The sequence below is a fragment of the Hippocampus guttulatus genome, chromosome 4 (genome assembly GCF_054856545.1).
Source record: "Hippocampus guttulatus isolate MCC_2025c chromosome 4, RoL_Hgut_1.0, whole genome shotgun sequence".
Taxonomy (NCBI): Eukaryota; Metazoa; Chordata; class Actinopteri; order Syngnathiformes; family Syngnathidae; genus Hippocampus; species Hippocampus guttulatus.
The window spans coordinates 21,627,291-21,648,414 of NC_141264.1; the positions used below are offsets into that span (position 1 = coordinate 21,627,291).

At 41.0% G+C, this 21,124-nt stretch overlaps 3 protein-coding genes across 11 annotated transcripts in view; 2 read left to right on the plus strand and 1 right to left on the minus strand.

Annotated features, from left to right (window-relative positions):
* LOC147206560 (pleckstrin homology domain-containing family A member 7-like) overlaps window positions 1-14,007 on the plus strand; it is a 72,719-nt gene extending 58,712 nt beyond the window's left edge. For 8 of the 9 annotated variants that reach the window (XM_086108334.1, XM_086108337.1, XM_086108335.1 and 5 more), the window contains 15 exons: window positions 1,018-1,071; window positions 3,182-3,247; window positions 4,218-4,298; window positions 4,370-4,519; window positions 5,225-5,326; window positions 5,409-5,520; window positions 5,857-5,987; window positions 6,332-6,529; window positions 7,046-7,136; window positions 7,232-7,320; window positions 7,454-7,645; window positions 12,062-12,214; window positions 12,282-12,415; window positions 12,914-13,044; window positions 13,745-14,007. In XM_086108334.1, coding sequence (XP_085964460.1) covers window positions 1,018-1,071; window positions 3,182-3,247; window positions 4,218-4,298; window positions 4,370-4,519; window positions 5,225-5,326; window positions 5,409-5,520; window positions 5,857-5,987; window positions 6,332-6,529; window positions 7,046-7,136; window positions 7,232-7,320; window positions 7,454-7,645; window positions 12,062-12,214; window positions 12,282-12,415; window positions 12,914-13,044; window positions 13,745-13,770 — 1,710 coding nt within the window. In that variant the 3' untranslated portion in view covers window positions 13,771-14,007. Of the gene's footprint in view, window positions 1-1,017; window positions 1,072-1,283; window positions 1,368-3,181; window positions 3,248-4,217; window positions 4,299-4,369; window positions 4,520-5,224; window positions 5,327-5,408; window positions 5,521-5,856; window positions 5,988-6,331; window positions 6,530-7,045; window positions 7,137-7,231; window positions 7,321-7,453; window positions 7,646-12,061; window positions 12,215-12,281; window positions 12,416-12,913; window positions 13,045-13,744 lie in introns of all 9 variants that reach the window. The other variant, XM_086108341.1, reaches the window with a different exon arrangement.
* On the minus strand, window positions 13,590-15,885 carry c4h11orf58 (chromosome 4 C11orf58 homolog). The gene is made up of 5 exons (XM_086108344.1): window positions 15,731-15,885; window positions 15,417-15,500; window positions 15,146-15,206; window positions 14,374-14,483; window positions 13,590-14,291 (listed from the first exon to the last, which is right to left on the minus strand). Exons 1-5 carry the CDS (start codon window positions 15,782-15,784, stop codon window positions 14,109-14,111), a joined length of 492 nt encoding a protein of 163 aa, XP_085964470.1. The 5' UTR covers window positions 15,785-15,885; the 3' UTR covers window positions 13,590-14,108.
* A 1,990-nt stretch (window positions 15,886-17,875) lies between these two features.
* Window positions 17,876-21,124, plus strand: part of LOC147206562 (transcription factor SOX-6-like) — a 93,066-nt gene continuing 89,817 nt past the window's right edge. The window contains exon 1 of the mRNA XM_086109344.1: window positions 17,876-18,280. The gene's annotated coding sequence lies outside the window, so the exon portion shown is untranslated. The remainder of the gene's footprint in view (window positions 18,281-21,124) is intronic.

Here is a 21,124-nt window from a genome sequence, read left to right on the forward strand (position 1 = left end):
TGGCTTGTGTCCGCTTTGGCTGCTTTGCTGGCTGTGGAAATGGCGCAGGCTGGATTGTGGGCTGACGATGTTTTCATTGGTCTGTGTTGTTAGCGTTGTGGTCGTGACAGGAACGACGCTTCTGCGCAAAGATAAGATGGGCTGAAAAATTCTTGTGATCCGTGTAAATATTACTTGAATTGAGTGTGACTGCTGAGACACGCATTTCTCTCCTAATGAATGAATCCAAAGTCGCTCAGTGGATTCCAACGTGATTGAAGGAACATGTTTTCCTACAACATTGGGGTTGCGGAGTGGGTGTTAGGGTTTGTGGGAGGTGCTCGTTTTTGGGGTTTTTTTTTTTCATTGGCTGGTGATGTTATGGTAACACCTGCATAACAGGTGCACAAATATCCAAGGCGGAGCCAACAACGTTGCAGCGAAATGTATTGTTTTGTTTTACAAATGAGTCATTTGACTACCAGCGGCATCAAACCCATTTTAAATTATATTTGGGGGGAAAAAAAAGAGTTGTAGACAATAATTCCATCCCGAGATGATAGTGATTTGTAGTGACGTGCCGATTTACGCGGATAACCATGATCAAAATATTTTGTGGAAAAGGTCATTTATTCCAGTAGTTCAATGCAAGTAGTGAAATTTATATAATGTCATAGACACACTTCCGTTCAGCGCTGTAAACAAAGTTTTTTAAAATATTTTTAAAACCAATTTTAAAACCAAATTGGCTCTTAAAGCCACAATGACATCATATGCAAGAAATAAGCAAAACGACTTAAGGAATCAGGTCGGGCCATGTGTTTCATGAATCTGGATGAGTTTCTCTTTTTTAAATTAAGCTACTGAAATAAATAAGTCTATCAACCATATTCCCATGGATACTTAACCAGTCAAGATATGAAAATATTGGTGAGCTACTTTGCCATTTTGACATGGCGACATTGTCTCTCAGCATTCACGCAGAATTGAGAATTTCATAGCCATGATTGTCAATTAAAATTGTTTCCTTGGTGGCAGGTGGACGACACGTACAAGCAACTGAAGCAGGACCTGGACTATTTGGACCTCAAGGTCAGACCTTTTGATTGTCTGTTGGTTGACTTTCTTTCCAACACCGACGCATGTGAACCCATGTGAGCCCAGCTTGTCACTCGCCACCTTCCAACTTATCGATGCAACCACGCAACCTCACAAATGATCATGACAATAACATGAGTAATCGCAGTCTTTTAACCAGAGGCGGCCGCCATCACGTGACTGCAGCTCTTTTCTTGACTCGGCAGATCAGAGCTCTAGAGCCCCTGATCCTCGCAGTTCACAGTTTGCTACTGCACTGCACTGCTGGGCCTCTCAGGCCGCTATTGACCGTAAGCTCCGTGTGTGTGCGCGTGCGTGCGTGTGCGTGGGCGAGTTTCCTTCCATATACAGCGTGCTCGTGCATGTGAAGGCGACTGTTCAATTGACTCTTGAACAGCATCACGTGTCTTGCCGCCATTTGTCCCCCGCCCCTCCCACTCATTGCCACACACACACACGCACACACACATGCAGACAATGTAGTGATGTAGAAAAAACGCCGGCGTCACAAAGTGGGCATGGGACGGCTCGGCAGTGCATGTGTTGTGGCTGTGGCTCGCTCAGTGGTGGAAAATAAGCCAGTTGCTTCTAGCGTCATCTCTGAAACGCTGCATCTTGTGTTGCCATGGTGCAGGGCTTTCTGTTGTGGAATCAGAAGACCTGATTGATAACTGACATTGGTTGGACGGGTGTGATCAGTTTTATGTTTATCATCCATCCATTTTCCGATCCGCTTTATTCGCATGAGGGGGTGCTGGAGCCTATCCCAGCCGTCATCGGGCAGTAGGTGGGGTACATCCTGAACTGGTTGCCAGCCAATCGCAGCCCACAGAGACGAACAACAATCCGCGCTCAAACTCACACCTCGGGACAATTTAGAATGTTTCATCAATCTGCAGTGCATGTTTTTGGAATGTGGGAGGAAACCGGAGAACCCGGACAAAACCCACGCAGGCACGGGGAGAACATGCAAACTCCACACAGGGACCGGAATCGAACCCGTGCACCTCTGCACCGTGAGGTCAATGCGCTAACACTGGTCCACCGGGGCCGCCTTTTAAGTTTTTTGGTTTTTTTTTTTTTTTTTTTTTTTACATGAAGGATTTTCTTGGTCATGTAATAGATCAAAATACAGAGGTACAAAGTTATGTGGTCGTTAACAGCAACATGCCGTGCTCATACTCTCCCATCAGGCCCAATTTATAAGCTGCCAAAACAGGCTGCCCCTCAAAAAAAAAAAAAAAAAAAAAAAAAAAATCAGTGCGCAAGGAAGAAAAATGCTATGAAGAACTTAATTGATGTTGCGGAATTGAATTGTTTAAAAGTACACGTTCTATATGTTGCTCATTCCGCTTCGATAATCTGGGCCCAAAAAATCAGCTGCCTAAATGGGCTCCAGGCAAGCATGTTCAATTTTGGCCACTCTCATCTTTTCAGCCACAAAATACTTTTGAACCAACAAAAGGCGCTATCATTTGATTTCAAGTAGTTTTCTGTCTCAACGGGTTGCACATGATCACTAAAAGTACATGCTGTGTTGGCTTTTTCCACCAAATTTGCTCTATTGGGATAATGGATAGATCTGCAGACTTAATAACTATAACCAGCACACGGTTATATTTGAACCAAGCCACCGTACCTTCCTGCCTCAACGGGTTGCAAATGATAATTGTAACTGAAACAAGTATAATTACAAGCGTTAACAAGTGTTATCTTCCAGGACCACATATTGTAACTCATACTTTTCAATTCCATAAGTTCATGTACTACCCATACGAGCCGCCATGAAAAAGTGCCCGCCCCTCATTAGCTAATGGTATTAGCGAGCTATGCTAACACAGTCACTCAATTAGTTGAAAATGAAACGCTCCGTTTGAGGCATTGAGATTTCTCTTGGTGTGTCCACTTGGGCAGGGCCTCAAATGTCCATTGTGGTCTCCATGGCAACAGCCGATGTGATACATTTTCTTTGTTGTCGTCGTCGTCATGCACGCGAGGTCGCGTCACAGTATTGCAGTCTCCGTTCAGTCTGTGTCGTTTCCGCACCATTTTATGTTACGTACTTTTGAGGAAGACGTATGAAATGTGGATTGATCATTTTCAGGTGGCTGGAAGTCAAACGCTGAAGGCGTCGGGAAAGCCGGTCAAGGTCGCAGAGAGTGACGTGGACGTGAGTGGAATTCACAATATTACAAGTTGATTTCAGTTCACATTCCAACAAGTTCAAGTTTATGTTATAAGGGTGCTTGTTGTCAGCGAATTCGGAAAAAGCAACTACGTGACTTTAAAATCTGAACATTTTCGGGGTGAAAACGTAAACGGTGTATGTTGAAAAGCGGTTCGACTGGTTGGAATCTATTTCCTCTTGCACTAGTATGACATTAATTCACTTTATTATGAGTACAACTTTGGTTTACCGTATAAGTCACCTTATAACTTGTCCGACTTTGATTCACAGTTTAACTAGGATGATTTCTCTTCACCTTATATGACTAATTCACAACACAAATTGAATTTGATCCTGAGGTATGTGAAGTTCTTTCTTTGTCATTAAATAGCACACACAAATTATAAGCGGAGAGCTCTCTGACTGTTAATGAAAAATGAGCCTTGCTGCGTTTGCATCTCCATATTTATGAGTACAAAATGGATACGCGGATGACATTCAACGGCGGCACCGTGGATGACATCAAAAAAGCAGAATCAATTATTCATCTGGTGACCAGTTCTAGTTCCGACACATGGGAGCAAATTTTTTTTTTCTCGGCCCAACAGCATGACACAAATGTTCGGGCTTGATTAAGTGAAGACACCTTTGCTTCGGCGTAATCACACTTTTATTCATGGGACGCATTGCCTCCCTGACTGTAATTCAAGGCGTCGGCTCGACGCATCCACTTTGTGCAAATGACCTCAATATGAGTCTCAGTGGTTATCCGTCTTTACATTTTACGTACGATACAGCGAAGGCGGGATGTTGCCACCGCGGGGCCCCGCAGTCAGATAATTTAAACGATGCCAGCCAAAACCTACTTTTCTACTTGGTGGGAGAACTAAGGTCATGTGTCAAACTTAATTTACCCATCCTGGCTGTTCGGGGCTCAGATTTGAACTCAAATAACCTTTACCGTCCTCTGCAGGTGAAGCTGAGTCGGCTATGTGAGCAAGACAAGATCCTGAAGGACTTGGAACTGCGGATCAGCTCGTTGAAAAAGGACAAGGTGACGAAGGCGTTTTGTCGCGCAGCTGCCATACAAACGAACGAATGTAAATGACACGGCGCGACTTTCAGGACAAGCTGGAGAGCGTGCTGGACGTGTCCCACCAGCAAATGGAGCTCTTCCACGAGCAGCCGGCCCATGCGCACAAAATTGCTTACCAGCAGAGACTTCTTCAGGAGGACCTGGTCTCCATCAGGGCCCAGATATCCCGACTATCCACGGTACAAATAAATGTTTGATGGGCTTTTGTTCTGTCATGCCAAACTCATTGAAGCGTTCCTTTTTATGCCTTCTTTAGTAGCTACCATCGCACCCCTTTCTGACAGTTTTGACAGTCCTTTTTAATATATTTACAAATTACTTTTACCAATTATTTTTAAATTACGTTTACGACGTTTAAATACTTTCATTTTTTTGACTTTGCGTGCATTTTGTTCATTTGTTTAAATGGGTTGAATTGTTTTCATTTATGTTTTTGTTCCTTTTAAAACTTTATTTTTCACATTAACTCTTGAATGGCAGTTTACATTTTAATTTCCTTTTGAAATAGATTTTTATCTATTTCAAAATTGAATTTTAAACTAGTTTTGAACTAACATTTGTACATTTATTCCTCCCCTAATGTATATACTGTATATTTTAAATATTTGTGTTTTTTTACTTCTTAAGAATTTATTGTAAATAAGCATTCTTTAAAACATGTAAAATGTCCTGTAAACACATTTTCAAAAGAATTTTCTTTTTTAAAATCTTGAGGGTTTCTTTTGACTATTGCTTTTTAATTCATTTCATGTCATTTACATAAAATTGAATCTTATTAATCATTTTAGTCGTCGTCTTCAGTTTCTTTTCCAAGCCTGCCCGTATAGACCTTGCTTTGCGAAACTCAAAGAATGACTTTTTTCCGTTGCTATGATATGCCCCAGGAAATGACGCATGCCTGGGACGAGTACGGCTGGCTGGAGGATTCGGTGGAGCAGCTGAGGGCGGCGCTGCAGGCCCGCATGAACCACAACGCCACCCCACAGGTGAGGACCGGTACTGCATCAGGATAGGAAGGAATTGACACTCGTCAACTCTGGTGCTGTGTGCGCACGTGCTACAACGCAGCAAGAAAAGGGCGAGATGAAGCGCGAGCTGTGGAGGATCGAGGATGTGATGGCGGGATTGAGTGGCAGCAAAGCCAACTACAAAGTTACCATCGCTTCTGTGCAGAACCCAGGTTGGTTCTACTATAAAATCATTTACTTATTTCTACCTTTTGTTTGACATCTTACAAACATTTAAAGATTAATTTTCAATTGTGTGAATATATTTTTCATTGCTTCATTTTTATTGTTTTTGAAATCACATATTTTCTCCAAATTTACTTTGGATTTTCTTTTTTCATATTTTAAATGTAAAATAAAAATACACATTAAAAAAATATCCTTTGAAAATTCCTTTTTCAATTATTTCCATTTAAAAAAAAAATTGACTTTCAAATTCTTTGACTGTTGTTTTTTAAATGTACACGACTGTATAATTCCTTTGACATTCCTTGTTGACTTGCTCACAGAGAGGAAGTTAGTGCCTTCCGTGTCAGAGCCCAGCGTGCCTTCTTCGAGTGCCGACATCCATCCTCCACCTCGTAGTTCTGTTCCGAGCGTCTTTTCGCAAACTCTGCCTCCCAACTTTGTGCCAAAGTGGGTAAGTCAAGCTCTGCCTCGTCGGGTCTGAGACGTTAGCGGCATTAGTAGTGCTTGTTCACTACTGCTTTTACCAGCCAGAGTAGGGACATTACCAAAATGTCAACAATAAAATTCCTTAGCTGTGCACCGATTAACCCATAGACAACAATTTTTTTTAAGAATCGCCTAATCTCTAGGATTTTTTAAAATCTAATTCATTGATTCACCGACAGATTGATTTTTAAAAAGCATTCGTTGCCGACCGAAAATTTCCAAATTGAGTGTTGTTTGACGCGTTCAATTCTGCTATTGACAGTTCTTGACTGATTTCAACTTTTCTTGTTCCTTTACGTGGACTCCAAGGCAGAGGATGACGCTCCGCCCCGACCGCCGCTCCCTCGCCTGTACGACTACGAGGAGACGCCGCCCGCCGTGCCGCCGCTGCCCAAGGAGGCATCGGCGGTCATCCGCCACATGTCGGTGCGTGGCCTCAAGCGGCAGTCTGACGAGAGGAAGAGGGACCGGGAGGGCGGACACAACGCTTTCAATGGCGACTGTAAGGTACGATCATAACCAATTTCCTCCATCCTTTTATGTATTTTCCATTTCCCAAATCGCCGAATGTGAAAAAATGTTGGGGGAAAAAAATCAGCAGGACAGACTACAGAAAAAATATTAAAAATTTGAAAATCACAAACTAAGTTCTTGCATTTAGGTTGGTTTCTTGCTCAGCAGTTTTGTGCCGGCCTTGAATGGTAATTTTGCCAGAGAGCCCTTCGCACTGAAAAAAAAAAGTTATTTTATAGTTTGTTTCAAACCCTTTTCTTGTTGCGTTAGGATAGTGAATCTTTTATACATGCATTGTGAAAAGTATTATCAAAAATGAAATATATTAGCACATATTTTGCGCATAAGCATAGATTCTTTGCATATTTAAAATGTGTGTTACACATCGAGTTGGGAAGAGTGCTGTCCTATATTGTCCCCCAGTAAAGAAATGTTTACATATTGACCACATCCTTTCACATTTCATGACCGCTTCAAACCACTCCAACTTCCAAGTTTGTGTGCTTGCAGACTGACTTGCGTTCTTTCCTGAGTGAACCCGAGCTGCTGGCCATAACTCACCACAACAACGATGCGGATTATCAGTATCTTGAACACAAAGGTATTGTAATGTAACACTAGCTTGTGTACTGGCAACTTTGTCAATGCTGCCGTCATCTTCCATTTTTTTTTTTTAATCACATGCCACCGGAGCAGGTCTATCGGGCACATCATGGCAGAACCAGTCGAGTGCCATATCGTCCTTCGTCACGCTGAGGAGAGGCCCCGACACCGCCGTGGACAGGGTAAGTTGTGACGTCTACTCAACTCCGCCACAGCGCTTTTGTTCTCTGGAGAACTTACTTGGATGGAAAGTACAAAAATGAAACTAAAAATGACAAAAGGGACATTGTCATCATCACGCGTGTCTCCCTGCAGGAGCGACCTAAGAGTGCCTTGGAGTGTTTGTCCTCCGAGTATCCGAGCGGCGCGCCTCCTCCCCAGCGCGGTGGCCGAATGAGCGCCGAGGAGCAACTGGAGCGCATGAAGCGCCACCAGAGGGCGCTTGTGCGTGAACGAAAACGGAACCTCAGCCAGGGCGAGCGCTCAAGTGCCCCGCCGCCCGCCTCCGTACGTTACCTCCACCCCGCGGCGGCGACGAGATCCACCACTGCGCTTTCCCGCAGAAGCCAGCCGCATAGTAACCTAGCAGGGATGCTAACGCGCTAAGCCGCATGAGCTAACAAGCCACCGACTAGCTTGGTTAATGCTTTAAGAACAACAAAAATGGGAGGGGATCGAAAGGAACGCCTTGTTGGACCCCACTGACCGGACACTGAATGTGAACCAGAGAGAAGCCAAGGCGTTTATTTATCTACTGAGGGATATTTTCAGTCTATAGCTGTACAGTATATATGAATCTATTTTGTAGAGATTTGGTATATAGATTTAGATCATCGGGAGGCCATAGCCGGAATGTTTTCAGGTTGGACAGGAAATGCTGCTGGCTAAAGATCGAACCCCACCCCGCATTATTTTCGTCAAAATCTAAGTGCCTTGTTTCGCATTATCTGGTTTTGCCTTGGTCCCGAATTTTATTTTATTTTTTGCTATTTTAGATATCACTTTTGTTTTATCTTTGAACGTCCTCGCGTAAGTTTACGGCAGGCTGGGTTCCTTTGTCAGTTCAACGCGAAGATACGAATGATAATGCTAATGCGTGCGTCAAAGGGACATTTCGGTATTTACACCCGGGAGAATCTTATTGTGTAGGTGAAAAATTATTGCACTGACGTCATTGGCGACAATATTTCAGCTTCCACAAATGAAAACGACTTAGCTCATCATGGCTGGGAAACTTGTACTTTGTCACGAAATGCTCATAGATTTGAAAAAAAAAAAAAGTACAAACATTTTTTCAAATCAAATTTTAATGTCTAAATGTATAATAATAAGAGAAAGACATTTAAATATTAAGAGATGTTATATTTTACTTAACAACCTGAGAGACGATACAGTACAACATACATGAAAAAGTCTTGATTTCAGATAACGAAAAAAATCGAATTTCACCCCCCCCCCCTAAAAAAATTGTCCAATCAAATTTTCCATCTCATAAGAACATGTGTTTTGAGGCCAAGGCAGGCCGTTTTTGCGTGCTCTGTAGATGGGCATTGATACAAAACACTGTGATGGATGCTTTGTTACTCTTGTTGAGTGAATTTTCATTTTTTCCTGTGGAATGCTACTTATCCTAACGATGACAACACGCTTACAAAATTGCACTTGTTTGTCCTTTCAGTTCATAAAAATCGCAAATAGGTCACCCAATATTTCATCACCTTCCAGGATATTGAACCTTAATTTTTTTTTATTGATCTTATTTATTCCTCCAACATTTAAATACCTCCATGTTATCTTTTTTTAAAAGCAATTAAAAGAGCTCGCAGTCTATTGTTGACGAGCCATGCTGGTTTGAAGCGATGCAGAAATGTGGTTATGTTGAAAGAAATCCAAGAAAACAAATGATATATATTGTATATGAGAGAAGTTTTAACAAGGGAGCAGATGAGCAGCGAGAAACAAAAATGGAAACCAGGTGAAATGGACTCAAGGCTACCTGGTCAGCTGTATCCCACTGGGATAATTGAAAATTATAGCCTTCTTGTGTGTTAAAAAAAAAGTACATGAGATCTCAACACTGGACAAAAACGCCACTCCTGTCTTTAGTTGTGTTAAATTCACAACATTACTGCCCATCTTGAGGGGCCACACGCTTTATGATGTCTAAACTACGCATTGAGGCAGCGTCGCTGCAAAGGAGTGAAAAGAAATCTTGAAATGCTACTTACAAATGAAAGTATTGTCTTCAGATATGCCAAACTTCACATTTCTGGTAATAATGCTAATGTGTAGCCGCTTAGCAGCGGGAATGTTGTGATGTTAGCAAAAGTTGAAATGTCACAATAATAAAATTGCAGTGTTGGGTTCATCAAGTTGCGATGTTTCATAACAACCTCCCGCCCCCCAAAAAAAGAAAGTAGAGTAAAGTTACTTCATGTGAAAGTGAAAAGAGTAGACATATTACAATAATAGAAACACTCAGGAAAAAAAAAGTTTGCATTTGATCCATTTTAATATGAAAATGGAGTCATTATTATACGTGAATCAAGTCGTGATGAGAAGAAAGTTGTTTTTTGATTAAATTCTATGAATAAAGTTGTGCTAGAATTAAAATATATATTCTGAGAATTTAACGTCACTCAAAGTTGAAATAAGACGTACACCCTTTGCCAATAGTGTGAAAGTTATGATGTCAAAAAACTGAACTTTACAAGAAAAAGTTTAAACAATACAAGGAAAAACATTGAAATATCATGAAGTTTCAATTGTGATTTTACTTGAAAACAGTAAAAAGAAAATTACCAGAAAAAATAGATATAATGCTACAAAATATATTTTTTAAAAGTTACGAAGTTAAAATATTACGTAACGTCAAACAAAAAGTTGTACTATGCAAATAAATGGTAACAATATGAAATATTACGATGAACATTTTCACCACAATTAAACTGATTTCTACAACAACCAAAAAAAAAGTCAAAAAACACCGTAATGTTATGAGAACCAAATACCGATTTGAAATTGTCTCTGAAGGATTTGCAATGTTATGTGATTAATTTGAAGAGAAAGGACAGCGCAAAATTTCCCGGGTTGCGGCCCCGGAATTGGGACGCGGCCATTTTGTTTGGCTCGACGCCCACTCCAGTTTGTCAACTATCTGTACCAGTTCTATCTTCCATGAACATTTTGAGATGAAACCAATGACTTCACGCCACTCTCCAGTCCAACTCTCCGCCCTTGCTTTTTTGTTGTTGTTGTTTTCACCAGAGGGGAGTTGTTTAGCTCAAGGAGATACCTAACGGTTTGTCAGCAAGAAATAACTCTTTGCCACCGCGTAGACATTTGCACTCCGCAATAAAGAGCGTTTGCTTCCTGGGCACGCCGTTTTCCTCGTCTGTGGCCCTCATCGGGTCTGCATGCTTTTTCTTTTTCTCTTCTCTTTTTGTCATTACTTCTTCCCCGAACGCAAGCACAGAAGTGGCCAGCTGCTGCCGGCTGCACCCGGAAGGACGCATTGCATGGCTTTGGATGATTTCTCACACAAGTACTGAACACACGACACCACAAACGCACCCCGCTTGTCATTCCAAGATTGACTAATCGTGTGCCTGCCTAATGACACTAAAATCCCGCCGAGTTATTTAATATCAATCAAGAGCGATGATTTGTTGGCTGCGTACAAACTGTTACGTCTTCACCGCTTGGCTCGTGCCTCTGCCTGCATATTAATTTTGACATTTAATTGTATAAATCTACAAAATGAACTCTCGTGTCTTGCCGCATAACCAGAAAAAAATTGTTGCAAGATTGCTTTGCTTATTCTTGTTGCAAGAATAATTGATTGTAATTACACTTCGGTAGCTCACAGATTATTTATGTTAAAGTATAAGGAATAAATCCAATATGACGTCGTTTATTCCAGGAATATATAATAACAAACACGAAAATAATGGCAAGAAATCGAGCTAGTTTTTTTATGCTTATTTCCCAGTTGGTAGTCAATATTAAACAAAAATGACAATGGGTATAACATACGTGCTGCCACAATAATATTAGCAATTTTGTTTGTCCAGTAATTCCGTATAGAATTAAGACAATATTAATAGCTAAATAAATACAATTTATTGAATTAAATTATTCCGAGCACATATAAAAATGCTAAATGTAATAATTATTTATTCAAGCCTGTAGGAATAAATGTCATCATTGTTAGTTTTCAACAAAATGTTACTACATTTTTAATCAGGGATGGAAGTAAACTTGTATCGATGATTTTATTTTTGCGCCAGTTCAGAATCCACCCTTGTTTTACAAAAGAGACTATAGACTAAGATGATATGTAAATAGTAAAGTTTAAATACCTCAAAACTTTAATGTGCTAGGAAAAAAAGTTCACGACATTTTTAAATCTGCATCAAAAATACGTTTCGGGACACAACGCCATCTTCGAGTAAAATTTGCTGTTGACCCAGTATAATTATGAATGAATTTATTCAGAATCTTCATAGGTGTCAAACTCAGGTCCTGGAGGGCCGCTGTCCTGCATGTTTTCCGAGTCGCCCTGTTGCAACACACCTGATTCAAATGAACAGGTTCAATGTCAGGCTTCCACAGAGCTTGCTGATCATTTGAATCAGGTGTGTTGCAACAGGGAGACTTGGAAAACATGCAGGAGAGCGGCCCTCCAGGACCTGAGTTTGACACCTATGAATCTTGTAAGTATCAAAATGAGTGAATTGCGAGAGATAAGATCTTGAAAAGTGAATTTGACTCTCAGGATTTAGGAATATGAATACAAATGGAATCCTAATATTAGAAATAACTACATGACATATTCCCCCTATGGAGTCACATTTTGAATGAAACATAATTTTTTTTGTACAGTATTTGTAAAATTGAGCTGCATGTTCCGACCACCCGCAGGCGTTTGATTGGCGGGAGGAACGTCCCGGGGCCGAAGGTCAAAGCGACGAAGGTCACAATGAGGGAAGAGACGAGTGGCTGACGGCCAAGGCCACGCTGGTCCGAGAAGCAGACGTGGAGCCTCTGGACTACGATCTCGACATCAGCAGAGAGGTCGGTTATGCTCGACGACGTTGACGACCATGACGACGTGAACAGACGTCCATTTTGTGTTTTGTAGCTCTCCAAGCCCAAGAAGGTGTCCATCCCTGAGCGTTACGTCGAGTCGGATCCCGAGGAGCCGCTTAGCCCGGAGGAAGAGGAGGAGCGACATCTTCGTACGGAACGCATCAGGAAAATCCTCACCAAGTCCAAGTAAGCGAGATGCACTTCGGGGACATCACCATCCACGTCCGGTTTAATCCACTAACTTCACACGATTGATATTAATATTGCATATTTTTCATCAGACTTGTTCTGTGGTGCCTTGACTTACAGTGCCCCAACTTATAGTTCATCGAACATTTTGATACATGACCTAATGTCCTTTTAAATGTTCCTTTAACCTCACTCTCCCTCAACAAAATACATCATTCTAATTTAAGTGGAGATAGTATACTGTTTAATATAAATAAGGGGGAGTAGCATAATTTAATATTGCAGTGTATGTACATGTATATATATATATATATATAAAATTAAAACAAATACAATCATTAAAAATTAATACGATGTTAATTCCATCATTCAAATGCAAGGATTACAAGTATGGAATTTCTTTTTTTTGGGGGGGGGGGGTTCGAAGGCGAGCCCAATGAAACTGTCGTGTCAACATACTGTGTAAGAATGGAGCGTGCTCGTCTGTGTCCTCAGCGTTCAGAATTTGCAGTCTGCGTCGCTGGACCTCAGCGAGCTGGAATCGGTTCTCCAAGAGCAGGAGAAGATCATGAAGGCATCGCGAGCGCTCGCCTCACAGGCATCCAAGAAGAGCAAACTGGTGGCAGGTTTGGAACTACTGTTGCATTTGATTTCACGTCCGGTGACTCATAATATGAAAAACACTGCATAGGAATACGCTTTTGGTAAACGCTAAAGCCTCATCGGGGATCCAGTTTCATTTTTTACAAATAATATTCTGTCTATGCCAGTGACAAGCGGCAAAACAACTGAATGTTCTTCCTCAAGATGGCAGAAGGTACACAAATTGCATTCAAAATAACTCTGCCTTTATTGATATTGCAAATATTTTGATGACAAATTTAACTAGATTTACTATTGTGCACCGAGGTACACTGAGAGCTGTTCCTAATATTTTGGCCATTGTCTTGGTTCACATGGACACTTGCGTCTTGTAAAAATGACGTGAACTGGGAGATTTGACGCATTATGTATAAAGAGTTAATCTTCCAATAGTGAAACATTTGTTGCAAAAATGAATAATCATTACCAGATAAAGTAACAGACCATTAAATTGTATGGATAATAAATAGCAATTTGAGTCATTATTATAAATGTAATGTTTAGATTTAAAAAAAAACACGACACAAAAGACATTTGTTCCAATATATTTTAAATTAAAAAAATACTTAATACATATTTTTAAGTACAGTCACTGGTCCAACATGGTATGTCAGCTTCAAACTTGTCTCTTTTCTATCTGTAGATCAGTTCCATGACTGAGAAATATTTTTTTCTTCCCTTTAGCCAAAGCTGCTGCTGCGAGCCCGTGACCACCACCACTGACTCTGACCGCAGTCCCAGTGAAGGACCGCTGGGGGAATTTTCAAACTAAAATGCAACAAACACTTAATCAGCACGAAGAACAACAAGAGTTTTATTATTTTGATGAAATTGTTTGACCGGCTTCTAGCATCACCTAGTGGTCACATAATGTATTTGCTACTAACAAGGACAACCAATTGTCCACTTTACAAAATAAATGAACAAATAAGGGGAAACCCGTTGCTTCTGATGTCTCCTTTTTAACGAAACCACTAAGTGATTCTGGGACACGCTACAAAAAATATACACTGTAAATGGTGGGGAAAAAAATCCTTCAATGGCTCCATTATGATGACTTAACAAAGGACATTTTGTAAACACTTTTCCTTTCGGCAGCCCCACTTTTTTCCGGGCTTTTGTCCTTTTCTGTCACGGTCTCTGTCGGCTTTGTGTCGCACGCTTTGTCCTTGGGGTCTTTGGACTCGCTGGGGGGCATTTCGGACACGGGCGGGACGTCGGTCGACTCTGGCTGCGGGGTCACAAAAGATGTCATTTTCAAAAGTATTCCTCAGCACCCGTTGTCCCCGTGAGACATGAGGCGTTGCGCTCACCTCGCTGAAGCCGAGTCCGCAATGTCGCCGGTTGCGTCCCGACAGCTTCTCGTCCATTCCTCGCTGGTACTGCATCTCGAGGCGCTCGCTGATTTGCTCGTCCTCCGTCCCTGCGGAGCATACAGTGGTCACGGCACACGCGCTCATGCCTCACATCCGCACACAGAGAGCTGCGCGGCGGGCGGGCGGTTGGGGAAAAAAAAAAAAAAGACGTATTAGTTGCGCCGGATGCTGAGGTGGTCAGCACATTTTGTGCGACTTTATCTTCTTCAGCATCGAATGCAGCTTTTCTCTATTTGTGGTACGTGGGCTCCCTCTTGTGGTATGTGAACAATCAAATCACTCGGGGAGAATAACATTTTTCCATATTTTCTGACATATTACTGAATTGTAATTTGTTTGGGCATTATCTGCAATGTATGTGAAGGAGTGTTCTGTTTTTGAATAACGAAGAAATAGAAATTCAACAAATTGAATTAAATAAAAAAATCGTGATGGAATTAGTTGATCACACATGGATCAGCATCGGCATCTTAAAACTGTGTTCGGAGCATCTGTAATCTTAATAAATGTTTTGGGTTTTTTAACTGTTATTTCCATGATTTGGTTTTACAGCTAAATGCTTTCCTCGTATGATGCCGTTATTTTGTTTATTTTAAATATTTGGACGCTTTATACTTGGATTCTAAGTTAATGCCTCCTTCAAATTATAAATAGTCAAAAACGAATCACAAATATTTTTTTTAAATCGTCTTCTTTTTAAGTGTCTCACCACTGCGGAAGTGTGCCGTCGACTTGTGTTCGCCAATGACAAGACGTCCAGTGTGTTCTTTCTACAGAAGGAGAAACATGATAAAATGTTACAAGAAAGTTTATCGGGGAATAATTATCAGCTTCATGAGGACCTCAACTCCTATTAAATTCGATCTACATTAAAAGTTTGTGATTTTGAAATGTCCCCGCATCTGGCAACTTTATCCGGGACCCATTTCCTCGAAATCGTGGGAAGAAAAGTATAAATGTCAATTTGCGAGGGCGGCCACCTTGGAGGCGCCCATCAACCGGAGAAACTTCTGCTTCCTCTCGTCACTTCCCAGGTCAGCGGAGGCCCACTGGGTCGACTCATCCTGCAGATGTAAACACACACAGGCGTCATTTTCATTTTGCAAAACAGTTTGACAGAATCCCATGTTATTACTGCCTTAAATGCCGGCTGTTTTACAAGCATGGTGCATTCGTTCCGTTCGAGTGAACTCTTGGACATTAGCTGACACGCTAACGGGAAGCTAACCCTCTTCTCGTACATTCCGCGGCTTCTTTCAGCCGATTTACGCCGAAATCCAAACATTTGACTCACTTCGCTCGAGGACGCCGGTCGTTTAGTGCCGTGTTTATCACCCGGAGAACTCATGGTTTTGATTCACAGGGTAGGAAGGCTACATAAACAACGAAAAAAAGCGCGCCATTAGCAATAGCGATGACTGGCAGTAAATGTGACGTCACGTCCGGTGGCGTCTTTGTCTACGAGAATTGCAACGCAGGAATGTAACGTCAGCTCTCTGCTGCCTCGTGTTGTCAAGTTCTGTAACTAAAACCTGGAACGCTGAGCGTTCGACAAATACTGTTACTCTGCTTATGACGTGTGCCTGTATCGAAACAATCATGCCCAAAAAGTGTATATAATGACAACGTATACAAGTATACAAGTAATTCTGGAGAAATCCGAAATGTTAAGCAAAAACGCGTCAATATCACTTGTGTTGCAACAATTTATCACCTAGTTCAGCTAATTGTTTCGAAACAACTATTCAAATCTGTTTCCAGCAAAAATGTACAATCTATATTTTGTTTCACTGGTCCCCCCAAAAAAGAAGTGACAGTCAGTATGTCACTCCATCACATTTTCAGTTACTTCAATTAAAAAAAGATTTGTCAGGAAAACAATTACAGTAAAATGAACACGAAAGTGTTGCACACTTCGTTTTCTTTTACAATGAAAAGTCAACAAAAAGTATTTCTCGTGAATTTCTGTAACTCATGCCGGAAAACAAAAAGTAAATACACATTTAAAGTGAATAGTTAGATTCTTGTACACTGTTATTATTATTATTATTATTATTATAATTATAAAACTTTAGTCAATATTTTCCAGAGCTTGTTACAGGGTGTCTTGAAAGGCGCTTATAAATAAAATCTATTATTATTATTATTATTATACTGTATGGGTGTCATGCCAGCAAAGTACCAATAGATGTCGCTAGAGTAAGTGTAATAACGTAAAAGACGCACAGAGAACTCGTCATATCTACGTTTCCAAATTCAAGTTTGTTCTTATTTTTAACTGACATTATTTTCTAGTATGACATACATATGTCTAGAAATATGTTACTTTGTCTTTTTTTCAACTCATCTGTTTTCTTGTCTTCCTTTGCTGGTTTCTACTGAAGTTAGGATTAAAATTTGGTTAAAGTGTAACAAAAGCTTTTTTCCTTAGTTTAATTGGGACTATTTGAACCCTTGTACATTTTTCTAAGTTATCTCCAATAAAAGACTAAGACCGTGACAATACAAAATACAAATATTCATAATTTGTTACTTTTTCACGTTAAAATATATTAACGTGTTGGAATATATTAATACAGTCCATCATATTTCATTGCGATAATTTCATTTCATGCCATTTTATTTTATTGTTAAAAGGCTTCTCATTGAGCGAAAACATTACTTTTACATGATCAAACATTTTAATCAAATTACTATATTTTGACAATCTGCTGACCATACAGTTATCTAATAGTGTACAGTTTGTTGAAGTGGGAATAATCTCATAATCTCTTCCCGGATTATAATAAAAATAATAATAATACAGCAATATATCATTTAAATATTTTTGTGGGACTAATGAGTATTATGATTTATATAAGATGTTGCTGAGAATGTAAAATGTTTGCATAATTATTTTCTTGTCGTGACATGCTGGCATCAATATTTTACTTGAAAATAAATATTTGTGGAGACTGAGAGACAAAGTGTCAACACTTTTTGCAACCAATTTTCACAGAAAATCCAACATTTTGCAGTATTATTCCAATTTATAATTTCAAGTCAAGTCAACTGTATTTATAGAGCACTTTCAAACAGCCATCGCTGCATACAAAGTGCTGTACATGGAGCAATTTAACAAAAAAAATCCAATTCGAATCACAGACCACTCGAAACTCGACCCTTAACCATGCTACATTTGACACCCCTCACCCCCACCGCCCCTGCAAAGGTATTTAAGAAGTGAGACTTTATTACTATTTAATTTATTTCCATTTATTTATTTTTAGGAGGTGAAGGCAAACAACAGTGGCGGACGAATGCAAGACTCTCCAAAGTTCTTGAATGGGCCCCCCCAAGGAGAGAGAGAGAGAGAGAGAGAGACGGAAGGAGGGAGGAAGGGAGGAGGGGTTAGCTTTCCTCTCGGTGTGTCTCTATCAGTCACTGGGTCACACACGCTCACTTCACGTCCACATCTCGCCGGACGGGGAAGGAAGGACTAACTTTTTCTTTTCTTTTTTTCCCCCCCCCGCCCCAAAACAACAAGAACTGCCCCACAGAATCGGGACCCAACTTCCCACTTTCCCCAACTTCCCCCACTCACTCACTCACTCACTCACACACACTCTCTCTCTCTCTCTCTCTCTCGCTCTCTCTCTCTCTCCGGGTGTGCGAGGAGGTCTTCTTCTGCCCCCCCCCCCCCCACTCCCTACCACACACCCCCGAGCCCGACCTCCACTTCCACCCCCCTCCCTCCAACCGCATCTCAAGTGCGCAATGGTGACTTTACGCGCGGGATTGGACGTCTTCGGCTTCTTGTGATTTCCAAGTTTGCAGCGCGAGAGTCTCATCGCAAAGCGTGCAGGTAAGAAACAAGTCACGTCACTCAGCGTTTACACGTGTAAAGTCGAGAGGGGGGTGGGGGGGGGGGCAACGAGAGAGTGAAATTGTCATTTAGTTCAACAAGACCCTTGTCAGTTCACATCATGCAGTAGACGTCAAACGAATCATGATGACACATTTTGACCATAAACGTGACGCAAGAATGCACGCAACTTGAAGCAACGCACCAAAGTTCGCAAAATCAGTATAAAGACGCTCATGCTGGGGGAAAAAAAAGTTTAGACTATTTATAGTATATGATGAAAATATTTGTATTAACCACCCGTGGGTCGTCGTAGACTGCGTTGCAGCAGGCATCTTAGTTTTTAATGAGAAAAAAAAAAGAAATAAGTGCAAGTTAAAAATAAATGATAAAAGTTTGATGTCATGGGCTAACTGGTTTTGCAAAATATGCAAACGGTGTTGTCACACAGATACACTACTCCGGCGTTAACAAAAAAAGTGACAATGATATGACAGTCCGCATGTCACAAAGTTTCAACCAACATCATTTTAAGCAAACAAACTGGCTATTTTGTCACTCATGTTTCAGAAAAAAAATCAATGTAAACCCAGTGAAAAAATATATAATATACTGTATATAATTGCCAGTTTGTCACATTTCAGTTTTTTCAGTAAAATGTTTGGTGGGGGGGGGGGGATGTTTGCACTGGATATTTTGTCAATCATGGTAAAAAAAAAAAAAAAAAAAAATTATAACATGTTTGACCTGAATCATGACAGCCAGTATGTCCATAGTGTTGATAAAAGTTCCCTTTCAGTTCAAATGTTTACAAATAACAACTGATATATTGTCACAATAATCCAGCAAAAGTCTTTCAAAAGTTGGCAACATTTTTTTTGTCATGATTATTGGGTGGCATTCACATGCGCAATTCAAAATGAAAGCGTGAATTATGACAGTTTGTCACTATGCAACAAATGCCGCAATCGTCTTGTAATCTTCATTCGAAGTGACTTTAGTGATGTAACTGTAGACATAAAAATCTTTCATTTTCACTGACATGTTGGCCAAAAGTATGCGGAATGACTTTGCCGTCTCTCCTGCTGCTGCTGCAAAAAAAAAGGGTTGAATTTCAAGGTAAACGTGCATTTTATGCTGCAGGACGATTGAATTTGAAGTCTCAATGTTTGTCCCGACGACCAGTAGACCAATTTATTCTGAAAGAAAAAGAAAATGTACATTTGAAGTTAGAATTTGACTACAAATGAATTCTATAATGATCACGTTATTGTTGCAAAAAAAAAACAAACGTTGCATTTGATTTCAAATGTAAATAAATACCACTGCTAGATTTGAAGCAAAACTTTCAACAGTGACCATAAAGTGGGCTTGTCAATGTTGCAAAAGTAAGTTAAAAAAAAACAAACAAACCTAATTTGATGTGACAATGCTGCGAATTACTGCCAAAATGTTGTTTTTGAAATAACAAAAAAGAGCTTCAAAAGGCCAGTGGATGTTGCAAAAATTCCGAATTCGATGTGCCGAAATGTCACTTAAGACCCACCGTTGTCTCATTCATGTCATTTCCGCAATCAAATGGTCTCGTTAATGTAGCAAAAATGTGGAAGTAAAAATGTCAATCGTGACCTCCAGTAGACACATTTAAATTGTCCAAAATGTGGAAATTGTCATTGAAAATGTTGCTTGAGTAGATTCATGAACAACGCAAACATGTTCAAGTTTGAGTAAATATGGGAATAAAACCCACCAGTCCCATGAATGCAGAAAAAAAATAAGACATTTGACACCAAAATGTTCATGATGACCACCGAGTGGACTCATGAATGCTGCAAAAATGTGACAGGGGGGGGGGCCTTCTTGGGAATCAAACAGGGAAAGAACACTTGCGTAAAGTGGGTGGTGGTCTTATCCTATTAACTTTCCTTCTCTTTGAGGGTGGTGGGGGGGGGGGGGGTCCAAGGGCATGAGTCACGTGTAAAAATAGATCACGACAACATCGGGTGGAAGCATGAGGATGAGACGACAAGGCCGATTGTTGTGCGTCGATATTGTGGAGTCAGCAAGTGGCGGTGCGGCCTGGCGCTGGCAGAGGGTACGGGAGGACACGGTGGCTTGGGGGGGGGGGGGTCTGCCGGCGGCTGATAGCGCTCTCCTCGGGGTGGTCCCCTCTCTACACATCGCAGATAACGCATGTTTGCTCTTTGCACACACACACACACACACACACATTTATTTAAAAAAAAATAGTGATTTGACGCCGCCTCACGTGTATTCCAATTCTTCTGTGGGGATTGTTTTCAGGAGACAATTTAATATAGCCCGTCTGTCACTCACACACACACGCACACACACACACACACACACACACACACACACACACACACACACACACACACACACACACATACACACACACACACATACACACACACTACACACACACTTTGTGTCCTGTGTGTAAAACAATCCGAGTGAGGGTCTTATATGTGGTGGGTGAGGGTTGGGGATGGTGGTGGGGTGTTCTGGGTGTCAGAAGTTGATCTCCTAAGGCATTCTGTGCGCAGCAGGTGCTGCGGCCCGACGTTCCCTCATAAGGTAAAGTGGCATTAGTGCGTCCAAATGGCAGACTTATATATAGGCTGCCAATTCAGCACATTGTCCCCGGGCCCGCATAGCTGTTCTGCGAAGACCCGCGACTCCCCGCCCCTCTCCTCTTCCTCACAATGAGTCGAGCACAAGAGAAATCCGGATTGAATGCGAGCAAAGTTTGCATACGCACTGCATTTAGGAGGTGATGTCACCCGGTTGATCCCTAACATTTTGCTTTTTGAATATATTTTA

Excerpts from the sequence above, each read along its gene's own strand:
- c4h11orf58 (XM_086108344.1), bottom strand. The coding sequence starts at position 15,784 with ATGAGTTCTCCGGGTGATAAACACGGCACTAAACGACCGGCGTCCTCG. Across the intron at positions 15,501-15,730 it reads GACCGGCGTCCTCGAGCGAA|GATGAGTCGACCCAGTGGGC; the intron begins GTGAGTCAAATG and ends TTACATCTGCAG. Across the intron at positions 15,207-15,416 it reads GGTTGATGGGCGCCTCCAAG|AAAGAACACACTGGACGTCT; the intron begins GTGGCCGCCCTC and ends CTCCTTCTGTAG.